This window comes from Drosophila eugracilis, unplaced genomic scaffold (assembly GCF_018153835.1).
Source record: "Drosophila eugracilis isolate 14026-0451.02 unplaced genomic scaffold, ASM1815383v1 contig_883, whole genome shotgun sequence".
Taxonomy (NCBI): domain Eukaryota; kingdom Metazoa; phylum Arthropoda; class Insecta; order Diptera; family Drosophilidae; genus Drosophila; species Drosophila eugracilis.
This window is the reverse complement of record NW_024573793.1, coordinates 1-11,282: the sequence shown is the minus strand read 5'-3', so window position 1 is coordinate 11,282 and position 11,282 is coordinate 1. Positions and strand designations below refer to the sequence as shown.

General features: G+C 40.4%; 3 protein-coding genes and 1 pseudogene across 3 annotated transcripts; 2 read left to right on the top strand and 2 right to left on the bottom strand.

The window, feature by feature from the left end:
• Positions 1–94: 94 nt before the first annotated feature.
• On the bottom strand, positions 95–3,985 carry LOC108107045 (MTOR-associated protein MEAK7). The gene is made up of 7 exons (XM_017214406.2): positions 3,738–3,985; positions 2,198–2,422; positions 1,428–1,743; positions 992–1,365; positions 823–929; positions 664–754; positions 95–603 (listed from the first exon to the last, which is right to left on the bottom strand). The coding sequence occupies exons 1-7, from the start codon at positions 3,864–3,866 to the stop codon at positions 499–501; spliced, it is 1,347 nt and encodes a 448-aa protein (XP_017069895.1). The 5' UTR covers positions 3,867–3,985; the 3' UTR covers positions 95–498.
• A 1,105-nt stretch (positions 3,986–5,090) lies between these two features.
• On the top strand, positions 5,091–6,014 carry LOC108106885 (annotated as a pseudogene).
• Positions 6,015–6,884: 870 nt separating this feature from the next.
• Positions 6,885–7,784, bottom strand: LOC108106913 (accessory gland protein Acp29AB-like). The gene has a single exon (XM_017214164.2). It carries the CDS (start codon positions 7,782–7,784, stop codon positions 6,924–6,926), a length of 861 nt encoding a protein of 286 aa, XP_017069653.2. The 3' UTR covers positions 6,885–6,923.
• A 502-nt stretch (positions 7,785–8,286) lies between these two features.
• On the top strand, positions 8,287–10,506 carry LOC108106886 (armadillo repeat-containing protein gudu). Its single transcript, XM_017214134.2, has 3 exons — positions 8,287–8,925; positions 8,988–10,239; positions 10,297–10,506. The coding sequence occupies exons 1-3, from the start codon at positions 8,312–8,314 to the stop codon at positions 10,435–10,437; spliced, it is 2,007 nt and encodes a 668-aa protein (XP_017069623.2). The 5' UTR covers positions 8,287–8,311; the 3' UTR covers positions 10,438–10,506.
• Positions 10,507–11,282: the final 776 nt, after the last annotated feature.

The window sequence follows — 11,282 nt, the reverse complement described above, 5'->3', positions numbered from 1 at the left end:
CAACTTGGGGAAAAGCCGATATAACCATAAAATCTTTTAAACTTAATATTGCAGTCACAATTTTATACCTTAAAAACTACAACATCAACTATAATTCAGCAAACATTTTGCATTTTATTGACGTAGGATAAAAATGGGAAAATTCGACGATTTAACATTGCTTTTTACTCTTGCTTGTTTGTTCTACCATATAAATGATTTCATTTTCACACTTTTAAATCTAAAACGCAACAACAATACTCTCAGTATTACATAAACTATATCCATTATACATTGTATATATATAAACATTAATAGCTAAACAAAAACTTTAGGAATGAATTGAACAAATACTCTTTTGTTCGCAGGACTTATTTTTCGCTGTGTTTTGATAGGGCTTGAATTAAGGCTAAAGGAAAAAGAATTGAATTATTAACTGCACACCCAAATCGGGCATGGTCTAATAAATTCTTGAACATGATAAAAACAAGCTTTTCCTCTTAATAGTTTCATATAATATCAATCATCCATGCCGGGTTCGCGTAAGCCGTCCGAATGCATTTTCTTGCCAGCGATTTCCAACATAGCACGATCTTCCAAATTGCCATCCAACACCGAACGTTTCTGTGGGTTTCAGGTTATTATTAATAACTATTTATTAAGTTATGTTTTAGTTAGACATACGTGACCCTCGCCCTCTTCATCGCCTTCCTTCACGGGTAAGTCTCCAACGGCCCACACTTCCATGTTTCGTATCTTAAATTGCTTGCGTTTACTTTGGGAAGAAAAAAAAGAAATATTTTTGATATGAGTGATTATTTCACTAAAAATAATAATACTCACCTTAGCTGTACATAATCTCGATATGTGGTGCAGCTTTCAACGCTCTGTCCATCGCCGAAACTGCAGTCAATCCACAGGCCCCAGAAATCAAACTGGCCGCCCATTCCCTATATACCAAAGATAAACAATTAGCGGAGCTATCAATCAATTATTTGGAAACATTACTCACCAGGCCATTCGGCATAGTCTGCTGATTCAAATTCAAATACTGATAGTGATCGTTATAAGTTGTGGCCGAAAAGCACCGCATGGCAGGGCTTAAGGTGTAGAGCAATGAGCTATCATCGCCCCCAAATTGTGGTTTCACAGACCACGTTTCGGATGCATAGCCGCCAAATATGTACTGATCCTCGTCCTCGATAAAGAACAACGTAGGTCCCTTGTCCAAGACTTTTCCCAACATGGTCGAGAAGCTCTCTCCATTAATTTTCGATGAAAACAGAAAACGCCATTTATGACGATGCTCGCGTGGTAACTGGGCATTGATATATAGGACGTGCGGCAGTTCGATGATTGGGCGATAGTGACTATTCTGCGGAGCATCTGTAATGGAAGAAATTAGTGATTAATATTAAATCAAATTATTTTTCTATTGTTCTCCTTACCACACATTTCTGGAAGAATGGGAATTTCCATTTCCTTAATTATGTTGCGTTTGCTGCCACCATGACGGCAGTACAGCTGACTAAAGACCTCGCGCCAGAGCTGCAGGAACTGGGGAGTGACGTGCAACCAGCGTTCCACGGCTTCATTGGGCATAGTGTGCTCCAGCTCCTTGCCCAGATTCCGCATCAGCCCTTTGGCGAAAGTGGCCGCCGATCGTTCCGTGGTATTGAAGCCTATATCCTGCCATTCTTTGATGCCCGAGTTCTTGGCAGTGCTTTCTAGATGCACGTAGCTTTTTATCACCGAGTAGATGTACTGTTTAGAAATAAAATTTGCATTAAAAGTTGGTGCCATTAATAAATATGATATATGTACTATTTAGACAAAAGCTTCGAAATTCTGAATTAAAGCAATCTGGAAGGCTTTTTATAAAGGCGGCAAAAGCAAGAATGGTCATTCCTTACGTCGTACATATTATTAAGGGCAAGCCCACTTAACTAAACACATTTTTGATATGACAAATAAAAGATATAGACATGATTTCTTGGTCTAAAAACAATATAAAGCTGTCAAGATTATGTCTCCTCTTTTAATCAGCCTTTTCCTTAGTACAAAATTAAATTCTGTCTTAAAGTTTTTTATCAAGAAGCCAAATTCCTCAAGTATCTGAAGGGTTTGATCATCTTACAGAAGTTATAAACATTACTTCAACGATATTCGATAATGTTTACAATAATCCCTCGACCGGTTTGTTTATTTTTAGACTCACTTGCTCCAATTGCTTGCTGTTGAAGGTGTCACTTCCACTTCTGTCCAATGAACCCAAGAGCATTTGCAGCTTCTGGTCAATAGTTCCACGCTCCATAATGTAGTAAGGCTCTCCGAATTTCTTTAGCGGTATGTTGACACATTGCTGGCCAGGCTTCGTGGGTGTAAATAGATATTGAGCCGTACTTTCGGCCAAAGATCGTTCGATGGTTTGTGACCAAGTTTCCTGTTTTCAAAACATAGAAATAAAAAAAAAAAACAAACAAAAGATATAAACAAAATGCGCACCGGATACATAAACATAATTTTCCCGCTGCTGTCAGCAAATTCTTGCAGGGAACGAAGGTCTGGGAAGTGCTGACACAGATTAACCCATTGAGGGCCGCACATAGAGAAATATTAATGGATTTGATTCAATTTATGAAATTTAAAGTCTCTTCGCTCTCTTCCCTTTAGAAGTTTTTAGGTTTGAATTATTCGATGTGTTTTTCAGAAAACAAAATATTACTTAAAACTGAACAAGGTTTTTTCCTGTGTACCATGATTATTAAATTTATGGGAATGCGGCAGCAGATGGCATGCCGCAAACGGGTTAAGCATATTGTTTATTTTTAATTCAATTGGGCTGGCCCTAATTGACGACCCCAGTCATCGAAATCACGACTAATTCGTTAGCAAGCAAATTCAACAAAGCAAAGACAAACAACGAAATGCGACCGCAAACAAATCAGACAAATTGTGGACACGTTCACCCCGGCACATGCCCATACCTATGCCCAGGAATTATCAATTCAAAACTGATAACGCTCATAGTGATAGATATCGAATTTTGGCATACCCTGGCGAATGTGGTGTTCATCAATCTTGACTTATAAATAGATTAAATAGGCAAAATTTTAAGGTATCATCTGGTTGCAAACATTTTTTATATGCCTGCATTTCCGTCATCTCTGTTGTGGTAAAAATAAAACGACTGAGAAATCTGGGGCCTTGAACCGGCATCGGAAAAAATTATATCACAAATGTTTGTCGAATTTTGAATTGTTAATCAAGATCGTTGGAAAGTGATAGGCTAAGTAATATTTATAAAATTAGTTAGCTAATTACTGTTTAGTTTATAACTGAAAATACTATTCTTGTTTAAGATTTTGTTTAAGTTTGAGAGTTTCCAGTTTTAATTTTAAAAACTTAAATTTTGTGACTCAAGAAAATATTAAATTCTGTCAATGTTTCTGTTAAAAAATAATTTTAAAAAAATTGAATTAAACTTATAATCAAAATCAACGAATTTCCTCAGCCACTAAGCACCCTAAAGAATATACCCCATCAACATAGGGTGACACAATCACAGCAGGTGGATGGCCATTTGTTATGGCCTATATGGCCCTTGTTGGCCGTGATTTGGCTTTTTCGGTTTTAAAGGAAGTTCACTCCGCGCGTCCTTGAACTTGTGACCCTGACCCTGCCGCAATTGCAGCTTGCAGGCAGAAGTTGCCATTGATTTTCGCACTCACACACGTGGCACTTGAATCCCTACATACCACCAATCTGTCTTGGGTCAGCTTTTCAAGAGCTCCGCCGGAAGCGTTTTTATACGCCGATTCCAGCATTCGTAGCTCCTCCGATGTGTAGAGATTATCCGTCTCCCGCTTGCCACTGGCATTTCCCATTTCCTTTGACCAGAATTTTGCTGGCTGATGTTACGACAGTTGGTAAACAAACAATGCTGCTGCAGCTACGTGCGATCGCGGATTTTAGTTGAAAATAAAAAACAAACAACACAACCTAGAGCTGGAACAAAAATCGATGTGCTTTCGATACCATCGATGGGCCTTAAGAGTGCAGCATATCGATATTTTTACAGGTTGCTGGCAGCGGTAAATTTACCAATGGTGGGTGTACTTACTATGCCGTATGGGTGCAAAAGAGAAACTGTTAACCTCTATGTTAATTCTATGGTTTAACCACTGTTACTAAACTAATCTATTAATCGATGAAGATGCTAGCTCTACTGCTTATACTCATGTTGCATATCCAAATTTAGGTCTAAAATAACTCATTTAATGCTCAAGGCGTTTAGAATCTGGGCAATATACATTAATGGCCTAGGTTCATAATTGATTTTTTAATAATTCATAAGCGCCACCTGTTTTCATGCATTTCAAACTTTTCAACTAAAAGTAACGCCTCTGAACATGGTTATCCTTTTAACCATTTTTAAAAATGTTAACATAATGACATAAAGATTTTTCTGAGTTGATATGTTTTACTAAATTATTTTATATTATGTATTATAGTGAATATTAATTTAAATATTTTTATTTTTGGGCGTTGGAATGGGCTTGACTTTATTAGGCCCATTTTGTATGGTTCTCGAGAAACTGCACTTATTTGTTAAAACTATAAAGGGGTTACATTTTATTAAAAAGTGTATTATTCCTGTGATGTTTTGATGCAGCTACTTAACTATTGATTGATTTATTAATAATTCTTCAAGGGCAACAAAAGATTTTCGTGTAGCATTTGATTTATTGATTTGAACTTCGAACAAAAATATATCAAAAGCCCTTTTAATATCATTGATCACCGGAGTACCTTAAAAATCAAAATGTCCGGGGTTTTTTTTTTTTTATTTTTTAAAAAACGTTTTATATTATTCTCTCTATTGAGATATTAAAGTGACAAACCAGAGAAGTCAATAGTTTTCAAATGTGAAAGGCAATAAAGATGTGTTTAATTAGCGTTAAGTGTTTACTAAGTAATGATCATATTTCTTATCAAATGTCTTGATAAAACTTAAGTAAGAAGATCAAATATGCTTATCAGCAATTTGGCAGGTTATTTAAAAAGTCGACCAATGAATTCAAAATCAGTGCCTTATCAAGTCCCAACTTCAGTGGTTGTCCATAATGTTCAGTTTCACGGCAATATTTTTGTGCGCTTTTTTGGCCCTGGATCTCCATGGATCCCTGACAGAAGCCCAGGATGGAAGGCGCTACGTATGCCTATTATCGGATGCGCCTAATCAATGCAGTGAATATTGCGTATCCGCACTGCAGCCTGTAATCAATCACATTACAAATGGTCAGACGGATTGGAGCACCTGCGAGGTGAAGATAAACAAAACCCAAGAGACCCTAGACAGGATAGAAGAACAGTTGGAAGAAACACAAATCCAAACTAAGAACCAGCTGACATCCCTTCAAACCAACTTGTCAAAGGGCTGTTCCCCAGGACCTTAATGAAAGACTTCATTGGATAGAAGGCAATCAGTTAGCCCTTGAAAGCCAACTAAAAGCCTCACAGAAGAAAACGGAGAGCCAGATATCTGAACTGGACCGGAAAATCGAGCTGATGAGATATCAAAAGATTGGATCGAGGTATTTCTACATCGAACACAATGTAAATGTGAACTGGAGAACTGCCGAGCAGATGTGCATTGATATGGGTGGCCATTTGGCAGCCTTCCAGAATGATGTGGAGTACAACACCATAGCTGGCCAACTCCGTAAGGCTAACTACTGGACGGGCATCAACGATATCGCCAAATCGGGCGAGTTCATATCCTTGGCCTCCGGTAAGCGGGCGCCTTATTTGAGGTGGCGGAAGAATGAACCCAAGTACAAAAGAGGTGTCGAGCAATGCGCCTATATTTATGGACATGAAAACATAATGATTGTTTTTTCCTGTATCACAGATGTGATGCATTTTATTTGCCAAGCAGATGATCAAGTTTAGATAGTCAAAGGTTTATGTCGAATATATTAATCAATCTAAAATGTTAAATAAATAAATATAAATGGAAATAAACACCCAAATATTTAGGTGTAAGACTTTAAAATTAAAACAAACAAATACTTTATGTTATCTGGCCATAAGGGAAGGTGTTATTCACCCCATTTCAGGGGAAAAAAGCGATACCAAAAGATATCTAATTTATTGCTGTACCCTAAACTTGATATTGATTAATATTTAACAAAAAGTTATATTTGGATATTGACTCATGGCTTATCGCGTTTATAATTTAGGGAAATGTGTTCTTAAACCGATTTTTCTATGGCAACCGTACTAGTATATAGTATATATAAGTTAACACACTCAGTTAACTCACTCCCAAATTGAAAAACTGCCGAGTTGAGGGCCACATCCGATGGCCAACACGCGGAATAGGGAAACCGCCGACTCCGCACTCTGAGGGCAATCACCCAGAGCCCGGCCTGTGCAGCGATTGATCGACAGCAATCGGATATCCAATGCTGATCCGGCACTTTGGCGACAGCGCTGCAACCAGACAAAGGCTTCTAGCTGCAGCCGGATTAGAGCATTAGGTTAAGTGACTGTTATTAAAGTCGATTTAGAAAGTTTTCCACTTACAGCTTTTAAGCTAGGTGGCTTTATAAGCTCGTGACAGAGACCAATAATAAACATATTATATAAACTTTATGGTTTCCAAAAAGTACTCCCCATTGCGGTTAGAAGATATTTTAGGAAAAGTTACCTATAAGGGCAGAATTCACGTTTATTATTAAAATGCAGCCTCCACATAAGATACATTCACATGCAAAGGAGAACGTTGGTATATTTGCCTGGCAATTTTCATATTATATTTTAATCAAAACATATTAGAATTCTCAAAAATATTTACTTTTTAAACATTTTACAAGGATACATTTTTGTACTTGCACAAAGTCAAAGGCTCAATGACACTTTATCTTACTTTTACTTCGTTAAACTTCATCGTCTGCCTGGCAGATGTAATACAAGGCTACTTGACTGCAAGAATTAACTATCATTTCTTTGACATTTCCATGGATTTCAACACAGTGGTTATCATCAAAGTTATACTTGCAATAATTGGGCTCGTCGGCAAGCCATTTTAAGTACGTGGCTGGCTTTCCGGAGGCCTTCGATATGAACTTCCCCTGCTGGGCGAGGTCGTTGATGCCCGTCCAGTAAAGTGTTCTAGGCGATAGTTGGTCAGCTATAACTTTGTATTCTTCCTGATTTTTGAAAGATGCCAAATGTCCGCCAATCTCATTACACATCAATTCTGCATTTTCCCAGGTAGCTCTATGATTGTGTTCGATGTAGAAGTACCGCGATCCAATCCGTTGATACCTTTGCAGCTGAATTTTCCTGTCGATTTGCGAGAGGTTTTCCTTTATGCTTGTGAGCTGGCATTCTAAATTCAGCTGAGCAGCTTTCAACTGGCTTTCGATGTCTCGCTGATTGCCTTCTATCCTGTCCAGTCTTTCACCCAGGTCCAGGGGTATAGTCTTTGTCAAATTGACCTGAAGGGAAGTCAGCTGGCCCTCCATTTCGATCTTAGTCGCCGTCAGCTGGCCTTCTATTCGGTCTAGTGTTTCCTGGTTTTCACTTAACTTCACATCGCAGGCATCCCAATCCTGAAGCCCATTTGAAGGGTTATTGATCCACGGCTGCATTGCGGATAAGCAATATTCACTGCATTGATTCGGAGGGTCTGTCAACAGGCATACGTAGCGCCTCCCATCCTGGGCTCCTGTCAGGGATCCCTGGAGATCCAATGCCAAAAAGGCCCACAAAAATATTACCGTGAACTTGTACATTCGAAATAAGACTTCGAAATGAGTTGAAAATTCTATTGGATGGCTATTATTTATTATCGGTAAACCTAATAGGCTCTTTGCTGATAAGCCCTTTGATGTTTCTTATATATATTTTATCCAAGAAGCTCGATATTACTTTCGGGGTTTATCTACCGGGGTCTTTAAGTCTAATCTATCTGCGGCGCAAACTTTTGACTGAGATTATAATTTCTTCTGCTTGGTTATCAAAATAAAGTTCTGGGGTGCAATACCCTAGCTAATCTGGCTACAATTCTAATAATAAATAACAATAATAAATAATAACAATAATATTTAAACTTAAAAGCATAAAACTCAGCTAAGACCTATCGATATTTTTAGCCTGGTAGCCTTAGCAACACGCCGTATTTAATCAATCGTCTGGCCTAAAAATTCTCCCATACAAAAACACAATAAATTCCCATAGATACGCCGAAGAATCTGGCAACAACCAACAGTTCATTCCGGAATCCAACTGGCCAAATCCATAAGGAAAGCATCCCAGAAGGATGATTGTCACCAGCAGCGGAACGTCCCATAAGAATCGAAAGATTAAGGAGCAATGCGGTTCCTGTCCAAATAGATTCTCAAAAGACAAACGCCAAGCGGCCGCCGAGGACTCGGATACCACGGAAGTGGAATCCTCCACGGATGAGGAAGACCGCTGGAAAGAGGTGGCAAGGGCCGCTGAAATTCCGGCGGACTACTATAACATCCAGAAACTGGTGAAGTACATCAAGGCGGGCAATCAGACAGCCACTATAGTATCGTTGTGCTGCTTGAAGGACTACGATCTGAGCACTCAGATCAATCAGTTCGCCATCTCGGACATCGGCGGACTGGATGTCCTCGTTAATATCCTGGAGTGCAGCGACACCAAGTGTTGTTTGGGCGCCCTCACAGTTCTCTCGGATATCACACTCAACATCGACATAAGGAAGACCATTGTGGATTTGGACGGGATTCCGTTAATTGTTGATATCCTAAACTCCTCCATGAAGGATCTGAAGACCATGGCCGCCGAGACATTGGCCAATGTGTGCAAGGTGCGTCTGGCCAGGAAGTATGTACGCACCTGTGGGGGAATCCCCAAGCTGGTGGATCTCATTGACATCAAGTTAAGGTGAGTTTGGATATTAGAAAATATGGGATAAGTTGGGCAGCTTAGTAAGATATATCTTTCAGCATTTTAAAGACCCCTCGTGACCAATTGACCCCAGATGAATTGGAATCGCTGGATATGACACGAGCTGGAGCCCGAGCCCTCTTCACCTTGGCCGATTCTAAGCACAATATGGAGCAGATGCGCAAAAGTGGAATCGTTCCATTGATGGCCCAGCTGCTCAAGTCCTGCCACATCGATGTGGTCATACCCATAATGGGCACCGTTCGCAAATGCTCCTCGGAGCCAAAATTCCAACTGGCCATCACCACCGAGGGCATGGTCCCAGACATTGTTAGCCATTTGAGTTCGGAAAACACGGAACTCAAGATGGAGGGCAGTACGGCGATCTCTAAGTGTGCCACCGATGTGAATACTAGGGAATTGGTGAGAGAGGCTGGTGGCTTGGAACCTCTGGTAACGATCATAAAGGACAAGAATGTGCGGGACAACAAGCCACTGCTGAGGGGAGCCACTGGCGCGATTTGGATGTGTGCCGTGACCGATGCGAATGTTAAGGTTTTGGATCAACTTAGGACGGTTAATCACCTGGTGGCCTTGCTGAATGATGAGTGTGACGAGGTCCTGACCAATGTCACCGGAGCCATATCCGAGTGTGTGAGATTCCAGAGCAACAGAGAGCAACTGCGACAGGCTGGTGGACTACCAGCCATGGTTTCCCTACTTAACAGTTCCCATGCCCCATTGCTGGAAAATCTGGCCAAGGGATTGAAGGAGTGTGCCGAAGACCCGGAGAGCATGCGAATCCTGGAGGATCTGGATGCCGTTCGTCTGGTCTGGTCTCTTTTGAAGAACACCAGCACCAGGGTCCAGGCCCATGCCGCTTATGCCATATGTCCTTGTGTTCGAAATGCCAACGACTCCGCTGAATTGGTCAGGAGTTTGGTTGGCGCCATGGAACTGGTGGTGGGTCTTCTCAAATCCAAGGACATTATGGTCCTGTCTGCCGTTTGTGCTGCCATAGCAACGATCGCCCAGGATCAGACTAATCTGGCCATCCTTACCGATCTCAGGGTGATCTACAAACTGGCCGATCTCGTCCAGACCACAGATGATCTCCTGCGAATGAACTTGGCAGCCGCCGTTGCCGCCTGTGCCTGCTTTGGCAATAACACGGAGGAACTGGGACGCCTGCGCACTGTGACCCCAATAGTCACCTACATGACCAGCGACAATCCTCTGGTGCATCGCAGCACAGCCATGGCGCTGGAAAAGCTATCGATGGATCCGCAGAACTGCATTACCATGCACCAGGTGGGCAATAGCTTTCATGGCTTTAAAAATTATATACTAACTCTAGTAAAATTTCAGAGTGGAGTGGTTCCTTTCCTGCTAGAGTGCATTGGATCTACTAACAAGGAGCTCCAGCTGGCCGCCGCTGGATGTCTGAGGAATATCCGAGAGCTGGCTCTGCGAGCCGAGGAATATCTGCTTAAAATCGACGATGACTAGCTTTTGGATTACAGTTTTTCGCTTTGTTGTGTTATGTAATTGCTATTTGAATGAATAATATAAATGCCAATGCTAGAAAATAATCTTAAATCAGGGGTGCTCAACGGCTATACTCTGGCTGCTCATTTGTTTTTTTAAATGCTCTTTGTATATGGGATTGCTCGCGCATTAACTTTGAGCGGTCCGTAGCTATTCCACTAACAATTTTTCGTCTTTCTCTTTTAGCCTCATTCCAACGCCAACTGCAATATATTTCTTTCCTTTTTCTTCCTCTATCATTTTCGAACTCCTTGCTATATCACTAACAGTTTGTTGTTTTTCTCTTTCCGCCTCATTTCGTCGCCAACTTCAATATATTTCTTTATTTTTTCTTCCTTGATCATCCTCGAACTCCTTGCTATTCCCGTAACTATTTTTTGTTTTCCTCTTTCCGCCTCATTTCGTCGGTAGCCGCAGTACAATTTGTTCTTGTTTCTTCCTCCGTTATCCTCGAACACTTACACTGAAAATCATTTCTTATAACTTCTGTTTGCACTTTGGAGTTTATTTCGCAGTATACCATCGACCCAAGTGTTAAAATAAGTGATGAATTGGTTAGCAAGAAGAAGTGTTTTTCTTTCTCTCAGTGCACAGCTGCAAACCAACACAAAATCGCCAATACATACATATGTACATATTTGCACGTTTTCTTATATTTGTGTCAGTAAATGCTCTGCTGTATGACGAATATGATGAGACGAATATGTTTTTAAATTAATAATTTAAGATAATTAGAAGAAGGAAACTCATTCGGTCTCATCCCCCCCCAAAGAAACACCAATCAGTTTCCATGACAATAACATCTA

Excerpts from the sequence above, each read along its gene's own strand:
- LOC108107045 (XM_017214406.2), bottom strand. The coding sequence starts at position 3,866 with ATGGGAAATGCCAGTGGCAAGCGGGAGACGGATAATCTCTACACATCG. Across the intron at positions 1,366-1,427 it reads CATTCTTCCAGAAATGTGTG|ATGCTCCGCAGAATAGTCAC; the intron begins GTAAGGAGAACA and ends CTTCCATTACAG. Across the intron at positions 755-822 it reads CGAGATTATGTACAGCTAAG|TAAACGCAAGCAATTTAAGA; the intron begins GTGAGTATTATT and ends TTCTTCCCAAAG.
- LOC108106913 (XM_017214164.2), bottom strand. The coding sequence starts at position 7,784 with ATGTACAAGTTCACGGTAATATTTTTGTGGGCCTTTTTGGCATTGGAT.
- LOC108106886 (XM_017214134.2), top strand. The coding sequence starts at position 8,312 with ATGATTGTCACCAGCAGCGGAACGTCCCATAAGAATCGAAAGATTAAG. Across the intron at positions 8,926-8,987 it reads CTCATTGACATCAAGTTAAG|CATTTTAAAGACCCCTCGTG; the intron begins GTGAGTTTGGAT and ends TATATCTTTCAG. Across the intron at positions 10,240-10,296 it reads ACTGCATTACCATGCACCAG|AGTGGAGTGGTTCCTTTCCT; the intron begins GTGGGCAATAGC and ends GTAAAATTTCAG.